The 27,296-nt window shown below is 36.2% G+C and overlaps 1 protein-coding gene across 1 annotated transcript in view; it reads right to left on the bottom strand.

Moving 5' to 3' along the window:
• Positions 1-27,296, bottom strand: part of C13H10orf67 (chromosome 13 C10orf67 homolog) — a 112,567-nt gene that overhangs the window by 16,718 nt on the left and 68,553 nt on the right. The window contains exons 10-14 of the mRNA XM_076872891.1: positions 19,686-19,765; positions 19,546-19,611; positions 14,941-15,028; positions 5,916-5,996; positions 5,771-5,831 (exon numbers count right to left, since the gene is read on the bottom strand). Coding sequence (XP_076729006.1) covers positions 5,771-5,831; positions 5,916-5,996; positions 14,941-15,028; positions 19,546-19,611; positions 19,686-19,765 — 376 coding nt within the window. The remainder of the gene's footprint in view (positions 1-5,770; positions 5,832-5,915; positions 5,997-14,940; positions 15,029-19,545; positions 19,612-19,685; positions 19,766-27,296) is intronic.

Raw genomic sequence — 27,296 nt, 5'->3', positions numbered from 1 at the left:
CTCCCCAGCTGCCAGGATTACAGGTTTGCACCACAGCACCTGGCACAATACCCACTTTTCTGATCTCAGTCTACTCCTGCAAAATTCAAACTTGGGGTTCCTGCAGTTGAAAGAAACATTAACATGGCATATTTCATATACAAACTCAGTTAATGCTGAGAAGTTTGTGGATTCACATAAATCCATATACAATAATATCCTGTAACATTTTGCCATTTCTATAACCAAACCATTCTTAAACAATTAACACCTACTTGTCTCTGCCCTAATTAAACCTGTCATCAATATTTTGTTACACCATAAAGGCTTATTCAGTTTATAATTCTTCTTGCATAACCACAATATTAGGCTGCAACCAGGCAGCTGAGATTTGGGATGAAGTCATTGGTCACAGGATCCAGAGAGGCTGCTGGTATCCAATCCCAGAATTGAACTAACCAGAAATCAGGTTTTGGAATAATAACTGTGTTTAGTGGTATTTATTAAATGAAACACTGGCTATATATACTTAAAAGTATCACTAGACTGAATTAATACAAAAATTCTATCAGATTAATAAAATAAGTTTTTAATATGTATTATTTTTTTTTACTAAATGTTTACAAGCTTGCAAATTCAAAGTCATTACTGACCTATTTATTTCAAAGATTAGCACAGTATTTTCAAAGCATGAATTATCTTTTCTTTGCATTTATCACATTTTTCAATCTCCTATCTGACCTATGGACAGAGCTTTAGTTAGAGAGTTTCTTACTTTTATCATTACTTCTTTAATCCAATTGGCTATCCTGACCCTTTTCTATGTCATTGAATTCCCTGCATTTGGAATGACAAATTAAGAGACAAGCTACGGGATCTTCTAGGCTTTATTATCTAATACACTGAACTGTATGCCTCAAGTAGAAAGTATCTCATAATAAATGTACAAAAAGCAAGGAAAATTCCCAAGGAAAGGTAGAGAGTCAGCTCAAATCTCCAAGACAAGTTGGCACATATAAGCTAGAAATATGACATCTGAATAAAAGCTACTTGGTGACAACAAAGGAAGTAATAGGAAAGTTGGTGGCAGAGACATCATTAATATTTACAGGCTTCTATGAATATACCGTATGTGATAAATCAGGTTAATTTTGGAACTTAGCCCATAATTCATTGTTTAATTCCTTCTATCAATTATATGCTAAAAGATGTTATGTGCTATTTATACATATGGTAATATAAGGTATGCATTTTTATATGAATTTGAAAACCCTCCAAATTATATTAATCATAGCTGATGATCTAGAAACAATATATAAAATAATGCTAACTTGTTGGATTTTATTTTTATTAATGCCTGAGATTTCTTTTTATTGTTTATGTAAATCCCAATTCCTTATATGCTTTTTAAGGTTATTTTTGTTATTCAAAACAGCAACAGGGGCCACTGAACTCTGAACTCCACTTTGAATAAACATTTATCTTTATAAATTGGTAAAAATTAGATTTATATAAAATACATTTCAGGTCTAAAGTTCCAGAGGGTGAAAAGAAAGTTCCTTCAATTATAGCAAATGCACTGTGATCATTCCATTATTCACAAGCCTTTCAAATCACTCCTGGATATTTCTTTCCTAGAAGTTCCAGAAAATGAACTACACAATGTAATCTAGGTTTAAATTTGGGTTTCTCCTGTGTTTCAGATACTGATGTTTGAGCCTTTTATTCCTGACAAGCCACTTAAAGAGCCACTGTTACTTTGAGGTTTTATCTATGAGATTCATGTCTTTTGAGCTCATTAAGAACATTTCCAAAGATTACAATGTCAATAGCACCTAATTACTGGACTGTGAGAAAGGTCTTCTTGAGTACACAGAATCTTCGACAATGCCCAGTGCACAATGGGCAGCTCAGATCCCAAATTTTATCACAGGTAAGCAGCAAACAAATTAATAATCTTACTTGCACTCTCTTGGGATAATTACTACTGCATAAAAATCTGCTTTGAAATTTTGCAGATAGTATTGTGTCTTATTTTTATTTCCTTGTATGAACCAGAATTTATTCATTTCTTAAAGCTTCCTGTGTGGCACAAGGACTCTCTGTTGCTCCCTTTAGAATTTCTAGGACTTGCAACATAACCAAAAATTGTTTTCAACCTGCTTGGGCAGGACACACCCAATACAACATTGTTTCAAATTGTATTTTATATTTTAAGTCACTTCTCTCAAATACTGTATGTTTTAATACTAATGTTAGATTTTAGTTATACTTAATGCCTGGTAGAAAATTTGTTATTAAAGAAGCAAAGAAAAGATAAGTTATTTTAATTCACTAGCCTGCCTGGGCATTATTGCTCTCACAAGGTGAGTTAAAATGTAGGTTTGGTATTATATTTATGAACAGCTCAGGAGGAAAAATAGCATGATTAGCTAGGTACATCACACATTATCTCATTTAGTACTTTTTTTTTTTTTTTCTTTTTTAGAGTGCTGGGCTCAAACCCAGGGTTTTATGCATGCAAGGCAAGTGCTCTACCACTGAGCTAACTACCAGCCCTTATTAATTCTTCTACTAAACCTCCAGGATGGGGTTGCCATCTACATCTTACACAGCAGAGGGAACTGGTGACATCCCCAGTGAGTGAGTGATGAACTGAGATCTGAACCAACGTCCGTCAGCTTCCCAAGCCCACGTTCTTGTCTCATGTGTCTCCCCATTGTTAGTGAAATGGGACATACGTGGCCATGCATAAGTCTTGGGGCAAGTCAGTATAATCAAGTGGTGACGGGCAGAGTGGCCCTTTGGCCACTTTGTTGAGTTTGAATCTTCCTGCTCCCTACTGGTGGTATAACCCTGGCAGTTTATTAAACCCTGCTGAAATAAATTCTCTCATTTGTAAAATTGGGGAAAACAAGAGACTCGAGAGCATCATGTTGAGAGTCACAGTTAAAACCTGAAAGCCATTTAGAAGATTACCTATGTCTGCTAAACAATAGCTATATTTGTTTTATTGGTTTTTTTTTTTTTTTTTTTTTGTGTGTGTGTGTATTTCTTTTGAGATGGGGTTCTTACTATTTGCCCAGGATGGTCTTGAACTTGCAAGCTCAAGTAATCCTCCTGTCTCAATCTCCCAAAAGTAGCTGGGACCACAGGCACGTGCTACCACACCTGGTAGCTATATACACATTTAAAAAATAAATAAATAAAAGTATTCTGTGGTGTGAAAGTATAACCTAAGAACTTAAATCTTTGATGTGATGTTGAGGATCCTGTCAGAGAGAATAATTTTGAGTAAGAGACTATAAATATTAATATTCTATCTGCATATTTTAAAAAATGGAACAAAAAACAACAGTGATTTGAAAGAGCTTGGTTTGGGATCTATTACCAGCTACATCACAATATCCCTCCCTTCATGTTATAGAAAATAATAAACATTTACTTATCAGACACATATTAACCATGTAGCTAACACCTCTTTAATATGTATTCACAAATTAATGCTTGAAAACACTGATAGTGTATTAGATTATTTACTAGGGGCCTGAAAGGGGTTCTCAACATTCCCAAGTAGCTAGGGGTGGGGAATGACATGTTTGATGGTCAATCTGACCCTTTGAAAGTCAATCATAAATACCTTCTACAAGCCATTAAAGAGTTTTCTAACAAGAAAATTCATTTACTCCTCAGATTAGTAAATTAGTAATTAATTTTTTGTCCTGCTTTTCCATTTGTTTGTTTTTGTTCAATAAAAATAGAAAATTCATTTCTAATAAATTATGGAGTAACTGGAACCAGTTCACCAGAAACTTTGTTAACTAGATTATTTTCCAGCACTATCGTCAGAGGGAAGAACATGATACATCGAAGTTGTATCAGATATATATATTTTTTCTTTTTAGGGTTCCTTTTCTTTTTGTATCAGAAATTTAACAGGAAGAAACTGCAGGGTTCTGTCCAGAGGCATTTGGTGTAAAATTTTCACACATCTCCTCTGCAATGCAGATTAATATTCCAAATCATGAGCTTTGTGATATAGTACTGCATTCTGGGTCATAAAAGGGCATTTATATTTAATTTTATCAGCAAGGCAAAGAAAAGAACTAATGAATCTTGGGAGAATTTTCAGCAAAGAGAGTGGAGGTAATTCTTTTAATTCTTAACTGCATTTTGCATGTTCAGGGATGAGGAAAAGGAGTGGAGGTGTTTATTTCAGTTAGTGATCTTTTGTATAACAGGTGCCCACGATTTGTGATACCTGAGATGGACTTTTGGACTCTTGATTTTTTTTTTCTTTTTGGTGATACTGAAGATTAAACCCAGGTATGCTCTACCACTGAGCTATATCCCAGCCATTTTAATTTGGATCTGGGGGTAGTGTCTTAATAAATTGCCTGTGCTGGGTGTGAACTTGGGATCCTCCTGCCTCAGCCTCCTTAATAGCTGGGATTACAGGCCTGTGTCACTGCATCTGGCTCCTCTACAAAACGGTTTTTGGGTTGGAGAAAGTCAATTTTGGATGAAAAAAATCCTCAGATAAATATTTGAGGGAATTAAATGCTATAGTTAACTAAACTTCCTATTAAAATTTCAGGTCAACTACAGATTACCAATCCACATTTTTATGATAAATCATCAGTATATTAAAATGTTTTAGAAATAACTTACCATATGCGTTATAATTTCCAACAAACTCAACAGATATAATTAGATACTTAAAACTTAAATCTTTAAAACTCGCTGCTCCCTAAGCTAGCAGATTCGTCCTATGGAATCCAAACTCAGCATTAATGGTAATATAAGTATCAGCTCAAGAGGTAGCCAGCACTGATTGTTGAAAGAGTCCTTTTAAGCATGGTAGGTGCCTGTCACTCATACATATAAGTACCATGGAAAACCTTCTCCATTGGATAGAGGCCCAGGAAAAGGAGAGATTCTTCATATCTCTGCTGAAGTTTTCAAAAAGTAGAGGATTTGACCCTCAGGGGTCTAGTATTTAAACTCATCACACACTCCCCCCTTGCATAAAGACTCATCAACAAACTCTACTTTTAAATCTTTCTGGATATGAAAAACAAATTACTGACACTCTTAGGTCATGATCAATAATTTAAACTAACAGTGTTATACTTTGTAATTTCAACTTGCTTATTACAGCCTACTAATGAATATGCTTTCAGCAGTGAATTTCTTTAAATTCACATATTTGCCTTGCCCCTGGATGCCCTCAGCTGGAGTCCTCAGAGAACAGATGATTGAAGGAAGATGTAGTTAAGTATGTTTCCTATTTGGTTTTTCAATTTAGAGAAAAGTCTTACAGATACATGTAGACAAACAAACAAACAAAAACACCTTCCAGTTTTTAAAAAGTCCAATGAAGCCCTGGAAAAACAGGACATTAAGAAGAGCTTCATGTTTGTTGGAAGTTTAATAAACAAGAAACAGGATTCCAGCTGAGACAGTTTCTGATTTTGAAATAGATTAAGTTCATTTTCAATTAGCAGTGGTCAGATTTCAGGAATACACATATTAATATATCTTTATTCATCTTATCTATACATTACTTTTATAAATTGGCTGAAAAGAGTCACCCAGAATACCAAATACCTTAGGATAAAAAAAAGTTAATCAAGACTACTCATATTGTGTGTGAACCTCTTTCTAACAATAAAGATTTTTATCTCCTTCTTATTCTCTTTAGAAGGTGCTGGGGATTGAACCCAGGGTCTCAAGCATGCCAGACAAGCACTTTACCACTAAGCCACCACCAGACCCCCAAGATTCTTACCTCTGGGTGATTGATGCAAGGAGAGCTGATCACTAACTGTTTCTGGGTACTTTTTTTCTATCTGTAAGTAGACCAAAAATTTCATTAGTGACATTCAATTATATTAACTGAATGGATATTTAATAGGGAAAAACAAACTTCCTACCAAAGTCAAATGATAATCACTTGAAGAAGATGCGGTTTCTTCTAAGTTTAATTTAGACTGCACAAATAAAGGTTTCACTTTCTGAAAGACACAAAAGGTATGTTTGTTGGGATCAAGGGGGATCAACCCTCAATTAACTTGGATATGAAAACTATGCTCATAACTCCAATTTGCTCAAAGATGGATGGAGAAATCCTTTTCTTTAAATCAATGATGGGAAGACCCCCCCCTTTCTTTATTCAGGCTATTTTGAGGAAAAAACTCAAGAAACATGTTTTCCTCAGTCTCTTCTGACTCAATTTTTCTGACTCAATTTTCTCTTGCTTGTCTCTTCAACTTAGGATGTATTATAGGTCTGCTCTCTCTATCCACAAGTTCTTCGTTTTCAGATTCTGCAGATCAAGCAATCACAAGTAGAAAACACTGAAAACAACAACAGCAACAATGAAAAGAAAACAATCCCCCCCAAAACCAACACAGCAACAATTTCCTGAACACACACAGACTTTCTTCTTGTTATTATTTCCTAAACAATACAGTATAATAGCCATTTACTTACACAGTGCTTATATTGGATTATATATTATAAATAGTCTAAAGTTGATCTAAAGTATTCAAGAGGATGTGCACTGGTTATAAGCAAATAGCATGCCATTTTAAATAAGGGACTTGAACATCCAAGGATCTTGTTGTCTGTTGGGGTCCTGGAACTAATCACCTGTAGATATGGAGCAGCAACTATATTTATAATTGGTGAGGAACCACAGGATCCTTTCCAGCACCACCTACCTACTGGGAGTGACAGCAATGGTGGCCCGACTGCCAAGAACTGAATAGGCAAAAAAATTTTGTTTTCTTCTAGCAGGACAGAAGCTGTAGCATGCAGGCAGAACTGTCACCAATATCATGTAGTGCAAAGTAAATGACATTTAATTTGTGTAGGTCAAAAGAATCTTAGGAACATAAAATATACTTAAGGAAAATAAGTCTAAGGTTCATACATATAGCTCAGGGTTTTTTTTTTAAACCATCAATTCCTATTTTATTGAGGTCATGTATAATCATTATCAAGTAGTAGGTACTGTACATAATTGTATTGCTATACTTTTATACAAATGGCAGAGTTGCATATATTACTCATATAATGTGTTTTGCATTAGCTCAGGGTTTATGTGAATTTTTCCCTGTTCAAGGCTTCCCTTTTGCTTTGTAAGTATTGATATATGCATGAATATATGTGTGTTTACATGTCTTTTTTCTCTATCCATAGCCTGCTCACACTCCCTTTTTGTTCCCCCCAAAAGAAACTATATATTTGACTAGTATGTTTTATTTGAAAGTGGCAAAATGTGAAATTTTGCACATGTATTTTAATTTATCTTAATGACATTATGTGGTACACTATTTCCATGATTCTAAGGCATAGCCTTCTCATTTTAACACCCCTAAAATTGGAAAGCACCTTACAATAGATGGATTGCCACAACATAACCAACAGCATTTTTTTTTTTTTTTTAGTGACTTACAAAATCTGGAGCTAGTCTTGAGCATACCTTAGATTTAACATAAGACTACAGTCTGCCTTGTGTATCCCTGCTAGTCACTAAGTGCAATCTTTTAAAGATCTGTCCATCTTACTACATGTACCTAAAAATATATTGCTTCTAAGCACCACATGGTACCCGAGGCAGGCATCTGATTCATTTTGCCATCTACTCTCCCACATTAGTCCGAATCACCATCATTTCTTGCCTGTATCATGTTAGTAGCTTCCCATTCTGTTCCTTTGCTCTGTTCTCAACCACCTGCCCATCTCCACCCCAAAATTGCCAGTGTTATTCCTTTAAAATTAAGTGAGATTGTCTTACTTCTCTGTCAAAATCCTGAAAAGTTCCCAATTTTTCTTGGATTACAAAAATCAGAGTTCTGTGACCCCTCTGACCACAATTTACTACTTTACTTTCTTACTTTCAGCTCTAGCAAAGCTGGGTGCCAGGCACACCTTCACCTTAGAACCTTCCCATGGTTCTATCCCATCTGGAATGTCCTCATGACTCCTTACCCAATTTCCTTCTTCTCTTTCATGAAAATGGTAAAGAAAGCCAGTGTTAACTCTTACATTGCTGGTAAGACTGCAAATCGGTGCAATCACTCTGGGAAATAGTATGGAGAATCCTCAGAAAACTTTTGATGAACTCACCATTTGACTCAGTTATCCCACTTCTCAGCATATACCCAAAGAACTTAAAATCAGCATACTACAGTGATGTGGCCATGTCAATGTTTATAGCAACTCAATTCACAATAGCTAAACTATGGAATGAACTGAGGTGCCCTTCAACAGATGAGTGAATAAAAACAATGTGGTACAAACACAATGGAATATTACTCAGCCATAAAGAAAAATGAAATTATGCCATTTACTGGTAAATGGATGGAACCGGAGAATATCATGCTAAGTGAAATAAACCAATCCCCCCAGACCAAAGGCTGAATGTTCTCTCTGATATGCAGATGCTAACTCACAAAATACAAGAGAGGGGTGGGGAAGGGAGAATAGAAGTTCATTGGATTAGAAAAGGGGAATGATGAGAAGGGAGGGGCAATGGGAATAGGAAGAGAGTAGAATGATTTGGACATAATTTCCAGTGTTCATATTGAGTACACGACCAGTGTAACTCCAGATCATGTACAACCACAGAATGGGAAGTTATATTCCATGTATATTTGATATATCAAAATACATTCTACTGTCATGTTTAACTAAATAGAATAACAACAACAACAAAAAAGCCACTGTTAAATGTATTATTGCTGGGAATTTAAGTTCTGTATTCCATTGTTGCATACTCTTAGTGGAAAAATACAGCCTTTTAATGACAGGGCTGAAAATGTAAAACTCTGACAAATTAGGGATAGGAATAGGTGCTGTGCACTTGGACCTGCCTTCCAGCTATAAATGTGAAAGGGGGATTTGAGCAAGGACACAGGTGATAACCCTGGATTTCCATTTATCTTATCCTGACAAGGAGGAGAACAGAATCAATACAACAGGTAAGATGAAAGAACTACAGATTCAGGGAAAGAAAACAATATTCAGAAATCATAGGAAGCATATACATTTTTAAAAAAATTGTCTATTATTTAACATAGAAGAAAAAAAAACTCATTAAGATTTTTGACCTAGACAATAAAGTACAAGATTATACCACCTCCAGGATAGAAGATCTGGTAACAAATAGGCCGAGATCAAATGCAAGAGAATTATGGGTGTGACATGGAAAAATTATAAGTAAATAAAATACAGGAGTAGAACTGAAATGCAAATAAAACTCAACTGAAATGCAAATAAGACTCCATTTCTTATATTCTGCATGGTAGCCATAAGCTGATGAAAAGCATCAAGAACACTCAGGTCTTCTGGGTATAGAGGTGCATGCCCGTAACCCCAGATACTTGGGAAGCTGAGGCAGGAGAATCACAAGTTCAAGGCCAGCCTCAGCAACTTAGGGAGACCTGGTCTCAAAATAAAAGATAAAGAGGGCTGGCAATGTAACTCAGTGGTAGAGCATCCCCTGGGTTCAATCCTTAGTGCCAAAAAACAAACAAACAAACAAACAAACAAAAAAAAAAAACAAGCTCAGGTATAAGGCTAAGAGAAGATAGAAACCTCTGACTTCTATTCTATAGCTCCCATTCACTTTGAAGGCATTTGACAAATTTAGTGAATATGTGAAAGGGTTGTCAAAGGTTCCTACGACTCAGCAGGAGGTTAAAACCCAGGGCCCACCACAGGCATGCAGTTTAACAGCAGATCCCCATTCCACTCTAAATTTGGGGCCTTAGTAATGACAGTTGGAATTATATAGCAAGAACTCAGCTGAGTGAAAGAACATCATAATATATAACATATATTATACATGAAGCATATTATATATGAAATACTGATGCTTTGCCAGACAACTATGTCTACTAGTTTGCCATGGGGCAAAGCCTCAAGAGTTGAAAAGAAATTGTTGTCATAGATTTACTTAGATTAGATGTCATAAAGCACTGGCTAGTGAGACTAAGAAACAGAAATTCAACAAAATCCCAATAAAAATCATAGCAATTTTTTAAGGACTAGAGTTGCTGATTCAAAAAAGAACTGACAAGACAATTTTGAACAAAGTAATAAAATAGAAGATTTTATAGTACCTGAGTTCAAGATTTAACTAATGCTATAAATTTGACAGTAAGTTATTGGCCAAAGGATTGCCAAATAAACCATTGGAATGGAGCAGAGTGTTTAGAAATAGATTCAGATGTACACAGTGGTTTAGTCTAGAATGAAAGAACCAGGAAAGTCAATGGGAAAAGGAAAAACACAACCATATTAAAAAAAGAATCCATGGTATGTGTGGTACAGTCATGGTCACAGAAAATACAATCTGTCACAGGGAAAAAAGGTAAGTTGGTGTTCATTAAAACCAAAAACTTCTAATTTTTGAAGACAAAAACCCCACAAACACCACAAAACCCCCTGCATTCAATAACAATTAAAAGTAGACAATAGTACTTAGATGGGGGATGGGGAGTTGTTGTTTAATGAGTTTCAGTTTTGCAAGGTGAACAAACAAATAGCCCAATCAATAAATGGGCTAAGGAACTGAATAGACACTTCATAGAAGAAATACAACTGAATAACAAATATATGAAAAAAATGTTCCACATCTCTAGCAATTAGAGAAATACAAATCAAAACTACTGTAAGATTTCATCTCACCCCAGTCAGAATGGCAGTTATCAAGAAAACAAACGACAATAAATGTTGGCGAGGATGTGGGGAAAAAAGTTCACTCGCACATTGTTGGTGGGACTGCAAACTGGTGCAACCATTATAGAAAGCAGTATGGAGATTCCTCAGAAAACTTGGAATGGAACCACCATTGGACTCAGCTATTCCACTCTTCAGTTTATACCCAAAGGACTTAATATCAGCATATCACAGAGATACAACCAAATCAGTGTTTATAGCAGCTCAACTCACAATAGATAAACTATGGAACCAATTGAGTTGCCCTTTAAAGATGAATGGATAAATAAAATGTGGTATATACACACACAATGGAATATTACTCAGCCTTAAAAAAGAATGAAATTATGGCATTTACTGGTAAATAGATGGAGCTGGAGAATATCATGCTAAGTGAAATAAACCAATCCCCAAAACCAAAGGCCAAATGTTCTCTCTAATACGCAGATGCTAACTCACAATAAGGTTTAGGAGCTAAGGAAGATTAGAGTTAACTTTAGATTAGGGGAGGGGAGGGAGTATGGGGGTAGGAAGAATAGTAGAATGAATCAGACATTATATTACCCTTTGTACATATATTCTACATCATGTACAACCAGAAGAATGAGAAGTTATATTCCATTTATGTATGATGTACTATAGTGAATTCTGCTATCATGTATAACTAATTAAAACTAATAAAAAATTTTAAAAGAGTTCCAGGGTTTAGTTGTACAACAATGTGAATGTGCTTGACACACATGAGCTGTCTACTTAAAAATGGTCAAGATGGCAATATATGTTTTGTCCCACAACTTTTTTTCAAAAAGTCTTAAATAAACTCTTCACTAATATCTAAGAATGGTCTGTAGGTACATGAAAAGATGTTTAACACCATCAACATCAGGAAAACGGAAATTAGGACTACAGTGAAAATGTAGTGACTACAATGAAACACCATTTAAAATGGCTAAAAATTGGGGCTACAGTTGTGGCTCAGTGGTACAGTGCTTGCCTAGCACCTGCAGGGTGCTGGGTTCGATCCTCAGCACCACATAAAAATAAAATAAAGGCATTGTGTCCAACTACAACTAGAACAAAATATTAAAAAATAAAAATAAAATGGCTAAAAATTAAAAACTGATAATATCAAGTTGGGGAGTATGTAGAGCAACTGAAACTCTTAAGGCTTTGTGGAGGGTGAGTAAAATTACATAGCTACTTTGGAATATTTGCAATTTGCAAATATTTGCAATTTCTAATAAAGTTCAACATACGTGTTTCCTGTGTCTCAGCCATTCTGCTCTTATCTGGGAATAATGAAAACAGACTTCCACAAATGACTCTTGCAATAATTTCTTTTTTTTTCCTTCTCCTTACTGGGGATTAAATGCAGGGGTGCTGTACTACTGAACTACATCCCCAATCCTTTTAATTTTTTTTTTTATTTTTGAGACAAAGTCTAAGTTGCCAACCTTGGCTTCCAACTTGCAATCCTCCTGTCTCAGACTGCTGAGTAGTTGAGCTATCAGGCATGTGCCATCATGCTTGGCTTGTATAAGAATGTTTACAGCAGTTTTTTTTTTTTTTTTTTTTTTTTCACAATAGCTCCTAATGGAAATAGCTGAGCTGTTATAACAAGGGAATAATGAATAATACAACAAATTGTATTGTGGTTAATAGTACACTATTCAACAATAAGAAGAACACCTGTGACAGATATACACAGAGACATGAATGGATCTTAAAATGCTGTGTTGTGTAAAATAAGCCAGAGGACACAGAATATGTACTGTGGCCTGGCAATGTAGCTCAGTGGTATAGCAGTTGTCTAGCATGTTTGAGGCCTCAGGTTCAATTACCACCCAAAACAGTAACAAAAGCCTCAAAGGTGTGAGGATGTGGACCATGTATTGTATGGAAAGGAACATGAGGGAATGTTTGATGCTGGTTACATAGTTCAGAACCCCTCAAATGACGCGTGTAATATTTGTGAATTGTATCGTATGTAAGAGACACCTCAACAGCAAGTCATTCCTTTTTATAGAATTTATTCAAATTTGAAATTTAAAGTTTGATGTTCATCTATTAAAGTTAATCTATTCTAGTCTATAGATCAGGTTCTATTCTAAGCTCTGCAAATAAAACAGTTTATAAGATGAACCCATCTGTGATCCCACAGGATTTACAGTCTATCAAGGGAGGACCCATACTGTCTTGCTCACCATCTTTCTCCCAGCAAGTAGTATGGTGCTTGATTTGTTTTGCATTTAATAAATATCTGTGGGGTGGATAAGGGACACGGTGTAGGGTACTGAGGGACAATGCTATTTTATCCCAAACTCACTCATACACCTGCTCAATCCCTTTTCATCTGTTTTTTTAAATGCTATTTGCTCTGCTGAGTGGGTCAAGTGTCAATACTCTGTGTGGATATACAGATAAAGACTCATGAACCCTCCCTTGGTGAGTAGTGGCACACTGGTGCTTTCCAGTCTAGACAGAGCACCATTCCTCTTCCATGAATTTCCTGGTTATTTGAGGGCAATATTTTTCTCAAGAAAAAAAGACTGAATCTACTAATTGGCGTGAACTGGTAGAACTTTAAGATTTAGAAGTCTGTTTCGTGAAGGCTGGATAATTCAGATCTGAACCAGAAAATCTTGCCAATAATAATCATGGAAAAATCTGATTTTGAGTGGCACAGCCTTCTCATGGACCCTCCCATATTATATTTAATTAACAGCTAAAATGATACTGCTCCCATTAAAATTGTAACCTTTCAGTGAAAGGAAAAACCAACAGGGAAGAAAGATACTATGTGTATTCCTATTTATATAGTCTAGTTTGGGAACATTTCAGGGAAGTCAATTATTAAAATCCTCAGCAAAGTACAGACTACTGTAAAAAGCTGGTTAAAAACAATGAATTCAACACTATCTTGCCAGTGTACTCAAGTTCTTTGATCTCCTGTAGCAACTTTAATTTAGAAAATGATCTTAAATGAAAAAATATTTTCAATTTTTTACGTCTTGAAGCAAAAAAAAAAAAAAAAAAAGCGCAAAAAAACATTTGTTTCTTGTGCCCTTTCCTACAAACCTTATTTGTCTCTCTTCAGAAAACTTAGCATTATAGCAGAAGCTCTAGAGAGTTTGTATCATGCTGATTTACTTATTAGTGGAATTTTTTTTTTTTTTTGGTGGTGATGGGGATTGAACCCAGGGTCTTATGCATGACAGGCAGGCACTCTACCAACTAAGCTATATTTCTAGCCCTTATTAGTGGAATTTTATTGGATATGTTTCTATACTGGGCATCAGTTACATTTACAAATGAAAGCACTAATTCTAGCAGGCTAAATAATACTCTAATTCAGAATTGGGCTTTAATAGATGACCTGGATATGGTTTGGATATGGTTTGCTTGTGTCCTTCCGAAGGTTTATGTATTGGAGGCTTGGTCCCAAAGGTGGTGCTGGGAGGTGGTGGGACCTTAAGGGAGGTGTTAGCGAGGGGGGTTCAAGGTCATTGGGGTACGCTATTATAAGGTAATTCTTGTGCAACCCCTTGAGTTCTCCTGAGAGGGTTGTCTAAAAGGAGTAAGCCTGGTTCTTCCTATTTTCTCTGCTTTCTGATTCAAGATATGACCACTTGTTCCAACACATGCTCTGACCATTGTATATGCCACTAGATGACATGGCCAAAAGGCAGCACTTGCCACAGAGCTGTACTATGTCCAAAGCTTGGACTTTGAAATTCCAGAACTTTGTAAGCTAAATAAACCTCTTTCTACATAAGTAATTTGTCCCAGGTACTTTGTTATAGTGGTTGAAAGCTAATACAACCTCTAATGTCAAAATGAATGACTCAGTACTTACCTCCTTTTCCCCTTCATAAGTGACTGAATACTTGAACCTTGAGTTTTAGTATTTGCCAACGCTGTGTCCGTGACCATGAATGGGCAGACTGATAGACTCCCCAGCCAGAACGAGTCACCCCTTCTCTGAAATTTGCATTTGCTTCTCTTACAGCTGAGTCCCACTGCACTGTAACAATCTGTTCACACCTCTACATCTCACACTAGACTAAGCCCTTGGGGTCTATGAACTTTGTCTTATGCCCTCAGCATGTAGTAGAGTGACTGGCATGCACTACATCCAGAGCCTATAATAACAGGAGTTCAATACATGATAAAAACAGAAAGACAATATATCCACAGACATAATTAGCATATAAGATGTTGTATACTTACCACATAATTGAAGGATGTATCAGTGAGCACTGCAAACTGACGAAACAGTGTGTGCCTAGTAAACATCTCATCCTTTAGGACATGAAAGCTGAAATAAATAAAACTAGGGAATTAAAATGTATATAAGTCACAGGGCAAAGAAAATAAATATTGTGTTAATGTGGTTAAGAATTGCATTAAAAGTTAAAGATATTACCAAGTAAAAATTTCCAAAAATTAGTATGAACTTCTTACTTGAAAAAAATCATGTATTTTTATTCTTTGAAAAGGCATAGAATTAATGAAAATGGGCCACCCCCATGGCTCAGACTGTGGCTTAAAAATAATTTCTCACTAAAATAAACCAGGTCATCTTTCAAAAATGACTATTTCTAGATCTAAGCCAGTGAATGTACAAGATAAACCTGGAACATTTCATTCTACCAGAAATCAAGGGAAATCATGAAAGATTATGTCAAAACAATGCAGTGGCCAACTTCTCACTGATTTAAGATTGAAGAAATTAAGCACTGTATTTGCAAGAAAATAATGTGTTTTCAGTCCACAGATGGAGAGGAATTTTGTCCCAGAATGGATTTTAACCAGAGCCTCATCCATACCTAATGTAGATCATGAGAACAGGGACCTTTGAGATAACTCACAGATGAGATTTTAGATCTGAGTAGAAGCTGTAATGGGCCGAGACTTTGGAATACACCAGGATGAGGTGAATGCATGCTGCATATGGGATAGGCATAAATATTCGGTGGCTGGAAGATTAATTTTGGTAGGCTGAATGTTGCCCTCCACCCAAATATCCACTTCCTGTTCCATGGAACTTGAGTGTATTCCTTCACATGGTAAAAGGGTCTTTGTGGATATGAATAAGTTAAAGATTTTGAGACGAAGTGATTATGTTGGATTATCTTGTGGCTCCAATGTAGCCACAGGGACTTAAGAAGAAGGAAGCAGGAAGATCAGAGAGGATAAAGAAGTAGGCGATGTGATGAGGAAAGTAAAGATTGGAGTGAGACAAGAAGAATCTAAAAATTGGAAAAGGCAAAGAACTTGTTATCTCTGGAGTCTTCAGAAGGAACTAGCTTTACCAACAACTCAGATTAAACCCTGTAAGAATCATTTTGGATCTCTGACCTCTAGACTATAAAATAACAAATTGGTGTTGTTCTAAACCACTAAACTTTGTGGTCACTTGTTACAGCAGCAATAGGAACATACATTTAGGAATAACTTTTTAACAAGAATTTGGAAGAATTACACAAGTTGCCCAATTTCATGGAAAAAACTATAACTATGAATAAATTTAAAAAGAAATTAGAAAAAGTTAATAGTCTTCAAGGTCTTTAAACAATGAAATAGAACAAGAATCAGGAGCTGGGGCTATAGTTCAGTGGTGGAGCACTTGCCTAGCATGGGTGAGGCCCTTTGATTCTTAGCACTGCAAACAAAACAAAACAGTAGCAAAAACAAAAACACAGTCAGTCATTTAAAATTTGTTCATCAAGAAAACATTCAGTCTGGTCAATTAAAGAGTAATTTTTACTAAATCACCTAGCAACAAATAATTCTCATTTTATCCTCCAAATCTCTCCTAGAATTTAGAAAAGGCTCTCCACAACTCATAATGTGAAGCTAGTGTGATTGTGACACCAACAGCTGTCGAGGACAACAGGAGAAAGCACAGTAGCTGTTCAACTCTTTTATGAACACAGAAAATTCTTAAGATATCAGCAAATGGATTTCCAATTCCTGGAAGCACAGGGCCTTAGGTCTTCTGAATACTCTTGAGTTTCATAATCCAGGCCCATCCCGCTTTCTCAACTACCGGGACTTAGCTTCTGAGAAGAATTCGGACAGCTGGAATGAGAGACAGGGATAAGACTTATAAAAGCCACTGGCTACGCAAGAGTTCAGAGTTATTTTGGTTTGGCTTGTGCATTTCTTAAGAAATCTGGATTTCACTTAAGATGAATTGAATGTGTTGCGAGTATACTCAAGTGAAAACAAGATACATTGAACTCAAATGCCTGGTTCTCTTTTTTTCTATATTATTATCCTTCTGTGGGTTGAGAACAAAGACATAAGACTTGAGGTTTGTCAGGTGTGAAATTTCAGAGGCTGGGAAGACATATGTACCAGGAAAATTGCTCATAGTCCTCTGACATAGGAGGCAAGCTAGAGAAGACAGAAAATCGGGGAACAGTGTGAAATTTCTGTTTACCTAAATGTACCCTCTTCCCAAATCTAATAACGAGGGGCTTTACAACGGGTTCCAAGGAGAGGGAGGAGGAAGAGAATAAATGAGCAGAGTGGGCCTGTACCTTGCCTGTTTGTAAGTTCTCATAGATAGTCAGCTACCTGAAGGGATGGTGGTCCAGAGCTCCTGAGGATGAGGTAAGAGGAGAAGAGGCAGGAGGGGCTTTCCATCTGGGAAACCCCCATGGGGGGAATCATGTACCAGTTTTCTCTGAATTTGGGAAGTGCGATGGGCAGAAGTGAGATCATCCAGCCTCAGAGCGCAGCAGGCAGAACCAGGGCATGGCTCAGGCAGAGGCAAGTGGATTGTCTCCCGGCATGGAGGTGGGAGAGGCTGCTACATCACTCTAACATCAGCCAGGTAGGGATCTCTATGGTCCTGGGCCTACGTGTCACACCCATTTGTGCTAAGAGAAATGACAATGATGACAAATGCCAAGCAGGTCACACTATGAGAAAGGACCAGCCCCCACCCTTGTCAACAGCACTTCTTTATGTTCAGCCTTCCTGGAAATTGAACCAACTCAACAGACATGGAAAGGGAGCTTCACCGTGAGCTAAATATAAATCATGGACCAGAACTAAATATAAATCATGAATATATAAGCGGAAGGTTTTCCTCTACCAAACAAAAAAGAGTGCCCCTAATCTAGAATTAGTTACAGTGAAAGGAAATTGCCATTCTAGCACTGTCCTTACCATACTGCAATGCCAAACCCTATATAGAGACACCCTCAATGTTGTCACATAGATACATGGCATTAATCCAGTGATAACAACCAACTAGAGAGACATATTCCATTATATCCCAAGCTAGTTGATTAAATAAAAAAATATAGAAGTAGGCATTAATATTTACTACCATCCGAAATGTTTATACAATAACATAGAGTCTGCAGAGACCAAAACCAAAACTATGATTGTCACTGTCTTGGTTAATAACAAATCAACTTGAACTGAAATGGAACATTTTTTGTGAATGATTATTAAAAATTAGGATGAATCCCATAGAGACAAACAAAATCATAAGGTTCAAAGGGAATCCCACAAAACTATTTAGGGAAAGATGTTCTATTCAGCATCAGAGTTCAAATCCTTGTCCAGAAGAATGAAATTAAATGCATATTTAAGTTTTCTTTTGCTTTGCCTGTATCTACATTCTGCCTTGTAAGAAGTAGATCAGGAAGGTATTAACAGACTTATTTTGTAGAACACAAAACAGTTAGCACAACTAGGAGCACAAGGCACACCATTTTTCCACAAGGAGAGGAGCTTCTGCTCCCCATCCAGTGTTGTTTCTGATTTGTGGGTTCTTGGTGTGCCACCCGGGATTAATTATTTTGTTGTAATGTGCGCAGGAATTGCTATGAACACAGCATGTGCTCATGAAACACAGCACACACATGTAGGGCATTGTGGTTTCCATAATGTCAGATGTGAACCGCAAGCCCAGCTGGATTGACCTCCGTTGCATCGATATTGATTCTGTCATGATCTGGATGATGCTTGCCTATTGAAAATCTTGCAAAGGAACTTCCAATATGTGATATAGAAGGGGATCTGGGGGGAAATTATGTTAAGAAACAAGTAAACAGAACATGGATTTTTTAAGGTTAATATGTGAGGAAAAGGGGAAAAATAGGCATTTTCTCTATTTGGCATTTCTATTTGCCTTATCAGATTCTTAACAGGTTCATTTTATTTTTTTTCCTGTATTTTTTTATTGGTGTATCATTGTGTACGTATTGATGGGATTTGCTGTTACGTTTTTGTACACGTGCACATAATAACAATATAATTTGGCCAATATCACTCCCCAGCACTTTCCCCCTCCCTCCCTCCTCTGTTCCTTTCCTCTACTCTAATGATCTCCCTTTGATTTAGAATTTCATCTTCACCATTGAAAAAAAAAAAGATGACAATGATACAAGGAAGAACCATTAAATGATTATGTGAGTGAAAAATACATCCAAGGATGAAGGAGTTGGTGTTAAAAGGAAAAGAATAGAATAAAGAATCTAAAGGATCTAGTGTATATATATAAAATTCATGATACAGACCAGTCACATATCATATGCAAATGTCTTATTGGCTCTGTAGAGAAAGATGACTAGATACGTCTGATTAGACAAGGTATCAAGAGAGCCTGCCTGTCCTATTGAGCTTTTAAATTTGAAAATAGAGAATAGAGAATGCAATAATCTTAAATTAAATTTTCTTTTAAATGACTCTGACTGTTGAAAGTATAGGAGGGCACTTAACATTAATTAATATGTAAAGAAAAATGCAAGGCTCCTAATTTCCTCAAATTATGAATATTGTATTTTTATAAATAGAATCTGCATACCATACCTGTTCCTGAGAATATGGAATTTCCTCTCCCAGTTTTTGTTTATCTGCTCTGATTCCTTTTTACATCTGTAATAAATTTACAGATAGTTAAATGCTGGATTAGCTACAAAGGAATAGTAATGAATTGCCCTTGCCAGTACCTTTCTAATTTCTTCTTCTGATTCTCCAAATTAGCCTTTAACGTTTCCACGTGCATCTCCAAAATTCTTCTCCCTTCATCCTTTCAATAGAATATAAACCACAAAGTTAATTACATATACAATACGCCCTGTTTCTCCCTAGATCTGAAATGGCCATTTCTATTAAATAGCATGCATATTCTAACTGCCTTTGAACGTAGCTTGAGAAAACCATGAGTTAGAGTTACTTGCAAATTTCTATAAACCAGAAGAATTTAAGACCCCCATGCCTCCATTTCCTAGAAATGATTAACTTAAAGGAAATCAGTTCTAAATCATATGACAAAGCAATCAAACTTCATCATCATGGCCCCCCACCCCCACCAGTCATTTCTTTTGCCCCCCTTCTTTTACTGTGGCCTTTCCATCTCTCTTCATAGGCAGGAACATCCCCCTCACACTCTTACTTTCCATTTCTATCAAAACACTTTTTAGGAAAGGATCTGACTGAATCAATGACACTAAGGGTTTAAGTCATTTTTCAGTACTCTTTATATTTTGCAAGGGGGCAAAGATTTTAGCCAAAGGAATGAATCTCTAACAAAGGACTTGTAGACATGTCATAAGTGAGAGTTTGGGGATGTGGCAGTAATGCGCTACCGAATCATACTAAAAAGGAAATTGGCCTTTTCTGTCTCTTCACAGACAGGATAGCTTCCAAAGTCATTGTTACTTTGTAAGAAGAGCCAGAATCAATATGAACAACTAGGTTAATAATAATGCTTATCATACCCTGGTCGCTGAGGCTTTCGCTTTCCTTTCTTCTTGTTTCTTCGTGGGTGGTAGATGTTTAACCTGACCCTAAAAAATAAAGAAAGAAGGTAAATAAGACATTTCAAATGAATGCACCAAGATGTGATTTTAGGGAAAGGAGATTGAGACTTTAAAATATGCTAGTCATATCCCCCAGTTCTTTACTACCGTTAAAACAAGTATTCCTGTTTTTTGAAAAATGTGTTTCACTGCAGTGATAGGTCAAATTTTACCGGTTCATCTTTTTTTCTTTTGGAGGGTTCACGTTGGGTATCCACCGAATCCACAGGAAATTTAGGTGAGATTTTAGTTTGCTAAAAGAAAAAAAAATATTGGTTAATGATACCTTTATTTCTTACAATACAGAGAAAAGTTGCTACTTACTATCCCCACAACACTCTCTGAATAGGTTCTGTGACCCACAAGGCCCTTTGGTATGTTGCCACTCTGGGTGGTTTTGGCTCTGTCAAGGAGGGTCTGAAACAGGGGTTCAAGGGTTCTGCAGCATAAAGGAAAAGGAACCTAGAGCTCCCCTGAGCAATCAGAGTGAGGGCTGGGGTGAAGGTAGGAAATGTGCCCTGCAAAACCACAGGGCAGGTGGTGTATGCTGGACTGCTGGTGATCAGCGCTCAGGGAGATGTTCAGTGCTCCATGTAAAATGAAGCTACCTCTCCCTATCACTTACCTTCTTCAACCTTCACAGACTTACACATATAAAGGTGTATATGTGTGGGAGGTTTTAATAGAAATTGCAGAATCAGATGGAATTCAGTATCTGATTAAACGAAACACAAATGGAAAATGATGAGATTCAGAGACTGACTTAATTCAGTGGAAGAAGGAGCCCAGGTCCAGAAAAAAACATCAGAAGAAAATAGTTGCAATAGGTCTGCCGAAACTCTGAGACATGTGTTAGGCTACTACAAGGCAACAAGTGAAGCTTTGAGCCAACTCTCCATATGTCTGATGAAATATAAAAGGGCAGGCAGAGATGAATACGGTTGTCATCAGCTGCCACACAGATAAATAACAAAATTTGTAATAACAGCCATAAAAGTGTTATGGAGTGCCTATTCTATACTGAGTACTTCATATATGCTACCATTTATCTCTATGTACCAACCTATTAATTCCTTTATTCATATTACTCTATGTTTAATGATTGAAAATGCATATGAATATTTTAAAAATAAAATTTCAATAGCATACACCAACATAAAACTCTCAACTCTCATAAGCTAAGAATTTTGTTTTTCTTTCTTGCTCTTATTTTTGGTGCTAGAAATTGAGCTCAGGGCCTTGTGCATGCTAACAACATTCTCTACCACTGAGTTATGCCCTTAGCCCCTTCCTTCAATGTTGTTCGTGGTTATTATTATAAATAAATAAAAACATTTATTTGGACTCCCTCACAACAGAGATTAGGAATTTAGAGCGTCCACATTATCTTCTGCCTCCTCTCTCTACTTCATATGCCCATTTTTTATTTGTGTGTGTTTAACCCTTAATGTGGTTACTTTTATCATGACTAATATTCATACATTTCTATATTTTAACTTTTTTAAAATTTCTTACATACATGACAATAGTGAAGTGCATTACATTCATAATATATTTTGACTTATGAATTCCATGTTGGGAAATTTATTTGTTTTCTTTTTCAATACTCTTTTCTCCCTCTGCCTCTCAATTTTCAAAGGAATGCTATTCTTTTACATTGTGTGTGTGTGTGTATTTCTCTATAAAACCTCCATGCCTTATTAATATCTTTGATTATAAAAATGGAAGTCTAATAAATAGCATTTACAATATTTTCATGTTCCCATAAAACCAAGTAGTGTAACTGGATCCCAGAGAAAGGGCGTGCACACCTGTTATCAAACTTTGCTGCTAAAGCCAGACTCTTCCAAGTAAGCAGGTGTCAACATTTAATTTTTTCTATCTTCCCTTGCTTTTGAGTCATTCTTAGTTTCCCCTATTTCTTGTGCCCATATCACCTTGCATGTTTCATTCATTTTATATTTGGCTACAGTATTTTAAAAAAAATTTTTATGTAGGTTTCATGAATGTAAACTCTTTGTTTTGGGGAGCAGGAGGTACCGGGGATTGAACTTGGGAGCCCTTCACTGAGCCACATCCCAGCCCTATTTTGTATTTTATTTAGAAACAGGGTCTCACTGAGTTACTTAGCACCTCACTGTCACTAAGGCTGGCTTTGAACTCAAGATCCTTCTACTACAGGCTCACCAGCTGCTGGGATTATACAGGCGTACATTATTGTATCTGCTCAACCCCCATCCCCACTCCCATGATGCATGCCTATAATCCCAGCAGCCTGGGAGGTTGAGGCAGGAGAACACAAGTTCAAAGCCAGTCTCAGTGATGGAAAGGCACTAAGCAACTCAGCGAGAGCCTGTCTCTAAATAAAAAAATACAAAATAGGGCAGGGGATGTGGCTCAGTGGTCAAGGGCCCCCAAGTTCAATCCCCAGTACAAAAACAAAACAAAACACAATGCAAGCCCAAACTTTTTTTTTTATTTTTTTACAAGTTCAAAGATGTCTTTATTTTGCTTATCTGATCAATTGATAGTTTAGCTGGGTATAAGACCTTAAGACCTAGAGTTCTAAGTCCTTAGGACCTAGGGTTCTAAGACCTTAGGACCTAGAGTTCAAAGACCTTAAGACCTAGGGCTCAAACTATTTTTTCTACCCTTTGGAAACTGTTCAATTTTTTATAACAACTAGTATTGCTGATGAGAACATGAATATAAACCTCCTTTTTTTGTTCCATTGCATTTAAACTATTTTTTCCTTTCTTTTTTAAAATTCTTGGAGAACTAAAATTTCACCAATGAGTATCTATTTCCTTAATTTAACAAAAACATATCCTCTCCCTAACTTAGTATCTCTGATACTGAGATGTCTTACAATTGTTATCAATGTCATAGCTTCACTGGCAACAGTTTTTCCTTGCAAGGACTACATAAAATAATGGTGCATTTTATAATCAATGTCTTCTGAGATTTGATAAAATATGGCAATCTGCTTTTTGTTTTTGAATTTCGCTTAGCACTTAGTGAACTTTTCCATCTGGATATTAATGTTTGGATTATTTTCCTCCTGGACTCATGGAAATGTTCTTTTGTTCTTTCTGTTATTGCCTTGATCCTATTGTATTTATTTTGCTTTTAGAAAATCCTATTTGAGGTACTAGACCTCTTGTCTCTATTCTTTAAATGTTTTTCATAATTTTTGTCTGCCATTTTGCCTTATGTAGAAAGATTCCTTACTTTATTTTCCAGATTATTAACGAGGCTTTAAGCTATGTCAAGTTTATTACTTTGCTCGTTTTGTTGCCTTTTCTTTAAAAAATGTTGTTATTTCCAAGAAACTGTTCTTTTGCTCAGACTATTCCTTTTTCATAGCTGTCTGTCCATGCTTTACGGATGAAAGATTCTCTTGAATGTCTTCCAAAATATTTTTGTTAAAAAAATCCTCTTAAATTCCTGTCTATTTCCTTAATTATCTTCTTCCTACAGTCTCAAGTGCTTTTTCTCTTCTCTTTGTTATTCCATTTACAAATTATTTACTGAATGTCTACAATGTACAAAAATTATTCTAAGCACTGTAGGTACAACAGGGAACAAAACGGGGTGGAAGTAGAGGAGAAAGATTTGAGAGGAATAAAAGAGGTAGAATTTATAAGTGTTTTTGTTTGTTTATTTTTGTTTTTTGCTGGAAGAGGGATATCTGGAATTTCTCATTTGGGTAAAACTAGATGGAGAATGATATCATTCATTAAAATAAGAAAAACAATAGGAAGAGGGCCAACTTTGTGTGCTTTTTTGTTTAATGGAAAAGAATTGGTAAATTTAGATTCAAACACAGAGTTTGAGGTACCTGTGGCCCATTCAGATGAAGACATATAGGCAACTGTGATAAGGGCCTAGAATTTTGGAGAGAAGATAATCCCAGAGATATAACTTGGAAATCATCAATTTATTTGTTGAAGCATCCTGGATAGGATAGTTCATAAAATTGATAGATAGAGAAAAGTAGAAAGTCAGGAATGGAAATATGTCCCCAGTCATGGCATATCTATGGTTTTGATTTATCCCAGGCTGATAGGAGACTCCTTTGGACTGGTGTAATCCTAAACCTGACCCTGAGCATTGCTCTAAACCCTACTTGACTAACTCTAACTCCTACTCTGCCAGTACCCACAATTCTGGAGATGACTTTGATGGTCCTAGAACTACCCAAATAAATATTGCCTTAGTTGTATACAAAGTATCTCAAACTTCCTAGAACACACTCTCTCTCCCATCACCACCAGCATAGTGACCCTATTTTCCCAAGTGCCTTAGGCACTCCACAACCAGTTTACCTCCAAAGTGACACAAAGCCTTTGTTATCATTGGCTGTCCTAGCTCTGAGAAAGGTGAGGTCCTCAATGAGACATGAGGCAGGCACTTTTTAGGATCCTTCTGCCTTGTTTTTTCTCAAAGTACACAGCTCACTTGAACTGCCTGTCTGCCAAGGGCACAAGGAACACAGAGCAAGTTCACTGCCATTTGGTTAACAGTTTTCTATGGAAATAAATGGGGTAGGAGTCAGCCCCAACCTTTGGAGGGCATTTACTAGTATGCTAAAAGAAAAAAAAAAAAAACTTAACATGAATTTAAAGCATTAATTCCCAGAAAATTAGGAAGACAAATTGGAAAACATAAACTGTTTTCATGTAGAAAGGCAATTTTATCTTATGCCATTCACTTTGGGTTTAAATTCAGTAAAAAATTAGTTTGAATTTTGAAGCTTCCTTTTTTTTCTGACTCCCATGTAATGATCAACTTATGTAATAATTACAGATAAAACTGCTCAAAGCCTGTCTTCTGTAAAGCAAACAGTTATTTGGTCTCTCCAAAAGACAATACAATTATAATGATGAAGATAGCATCTCTTTTCATTGAAAAGAGACAGGAAAAAAAGAAAAAAGCACCGGAGGTCGAGGAGAGTGTTTGCTCTGTGGTTTGAGTTGAACTTTCCCCTTTGCTACAGCGCGTTGTATTAAATCCTGGTTCTGTCCATATGAAACTGTCATTTTGTTTTGTCAGCTGCTGACATTCCACTTTCTCTGGACTACACATGCTGGTCTTTATGTGGTCCCTTCATTGACAGGTGCAAACACTGGACTGCTGAACAATAGATGGAGGTGGATATGAATAGCAATGTTAATATGAAAGTAGGAAAATGTAAATTAAATAATCATAAAGGCAATATCAAATTTGTGATTATGAATAACTGATAAGTATTTCTCATTGTATTTTGAATATACATAGATTTATAACTAAAAGCTCATAAGATTCATTAATAATGGAGCTGTGCTTCTTAAATTTGTTAACACTCAGATACTTTTTAAAAAATTAATAATCTAAAATTAGGAGTCAATAGTCTGGGTTTGTAATAATAGTAGATGAAACACAATTATGTTTATTAACTACCGTAAGAGTTATCATATTCCTTATCATATTCTCACATCCCTGTTCTCTTTTTTTCTTATCAAGAATCATTCTATTCTTCTATTTCTCCTATTTTATATGACCATCCCTCTTCTGAAATTGTGGCCATTCTTTTTTTTAATTGTTTCTTTTTAATTATACATGACAGTAGAATCCATTTAGACATAACTTGGTCATTCTTTCTGGGTTAAGTGAAAAGTAATTTTGCTTCTTTGTTTCTTTTCCTTTAAAGTGTTAAATATATTACTATCAAAGCAATCTTTCTGATTTATCATAAAGAAAGATGATTTTCCCTCCCAAAAGAGTCACTAATTTTGATTTTTATATTAACTTCTTTTTTAGCCTTCCAACAAACAGTTACTTTTGAACACCAACAATGTCCCCATGCTTGGAGGTTGGTCTGGTAAATAAGGAAGAGTTAGAAACCCAGAGAAAGAGGAGACCCAGCCTTGCATACTTAAAATTTGGGCAGAAGAGACTTGAAAATTTGGAACATTGAGGATAAGAGATGAGGCTGTGTGCCATTAACACTTCTCACAGAGGCTGAAAGTCAGAAAAAAAGTTATGACTTGTGAGTTTTCCAACAAAAATCACTAATCTAGCAAAATCTTTTAAAAACAGGACAAGACTTTCCTCATTCAATGTGCTCCATGGATTCTACTGCAGATGCCAAGGAGCTCTGAATTATTTTGGCAGAATGATCAAAATGTGTGCCACGTAGGATCCATGCTGGTCTGGGTTTTGTGGAAATCTCAAATGTGCCTTTTTGAAGATCCAGTAGACTACAAGAGTCCAAGTGGGCTTTCCTTCTCATCCAATTCCAGAGCCTTCTGAACCTTCTGTTCACTAAAGATGGTCAGATACATAGCAATAGCATACACATCTTCTATTAAATCATCCAATCTAAAAACTATAATCAGGATACTTCCACGGTGAAATGTCTCTATTAAAGATGATGAAGCCATTGTATGATAGCAAAGGAACAGAAATTGTGTCTCAGCAGGGCACTTGTAAATTGACAGGGACTGGCTAAGCAAATAGTGCTAATTCTGTGATTGAAATATTGAACATAATTGATTATAGATATTAAGTGGCATGGAATAATGTTCCCCAGATTGAGTTGAATGTGCAAAGTCATAAGATTTGTGTAAAAGAAAGGCCACAAGAGGCTTATAATGGCTATCTTTGGGAGGCAGCATTTTTGTTGTTGTTGTTTTCTCCTTCTGACATTTCTTTTTTGAGTCAATTTTGTACAGTGAATATGGATCTGTTTTATATGTAAAAATTTCAGGCGTCTGG

Source organism: Callospermophilus lateralis, chromosome 13 (assembly GCF_048772815.1).
Source record: "Callospermophilus lateralis isolate mCalLat2 chromosome 13, mCalLat2.hap1, whole genome shotgun sequence".
NCBI classification, from domain to species: domain Eukaryota; kingdom Metazoa; phylum Chordata; class Mammalia; order Rodentia; family Sciuridae; genus Callospermophilus; species Callospermophilus lateralis.
The sequence above is the reverse complement of the archived record's forward strand: the minus strand, read 5'-3'. Positions and strand labels throughout refer to the sequence as shown.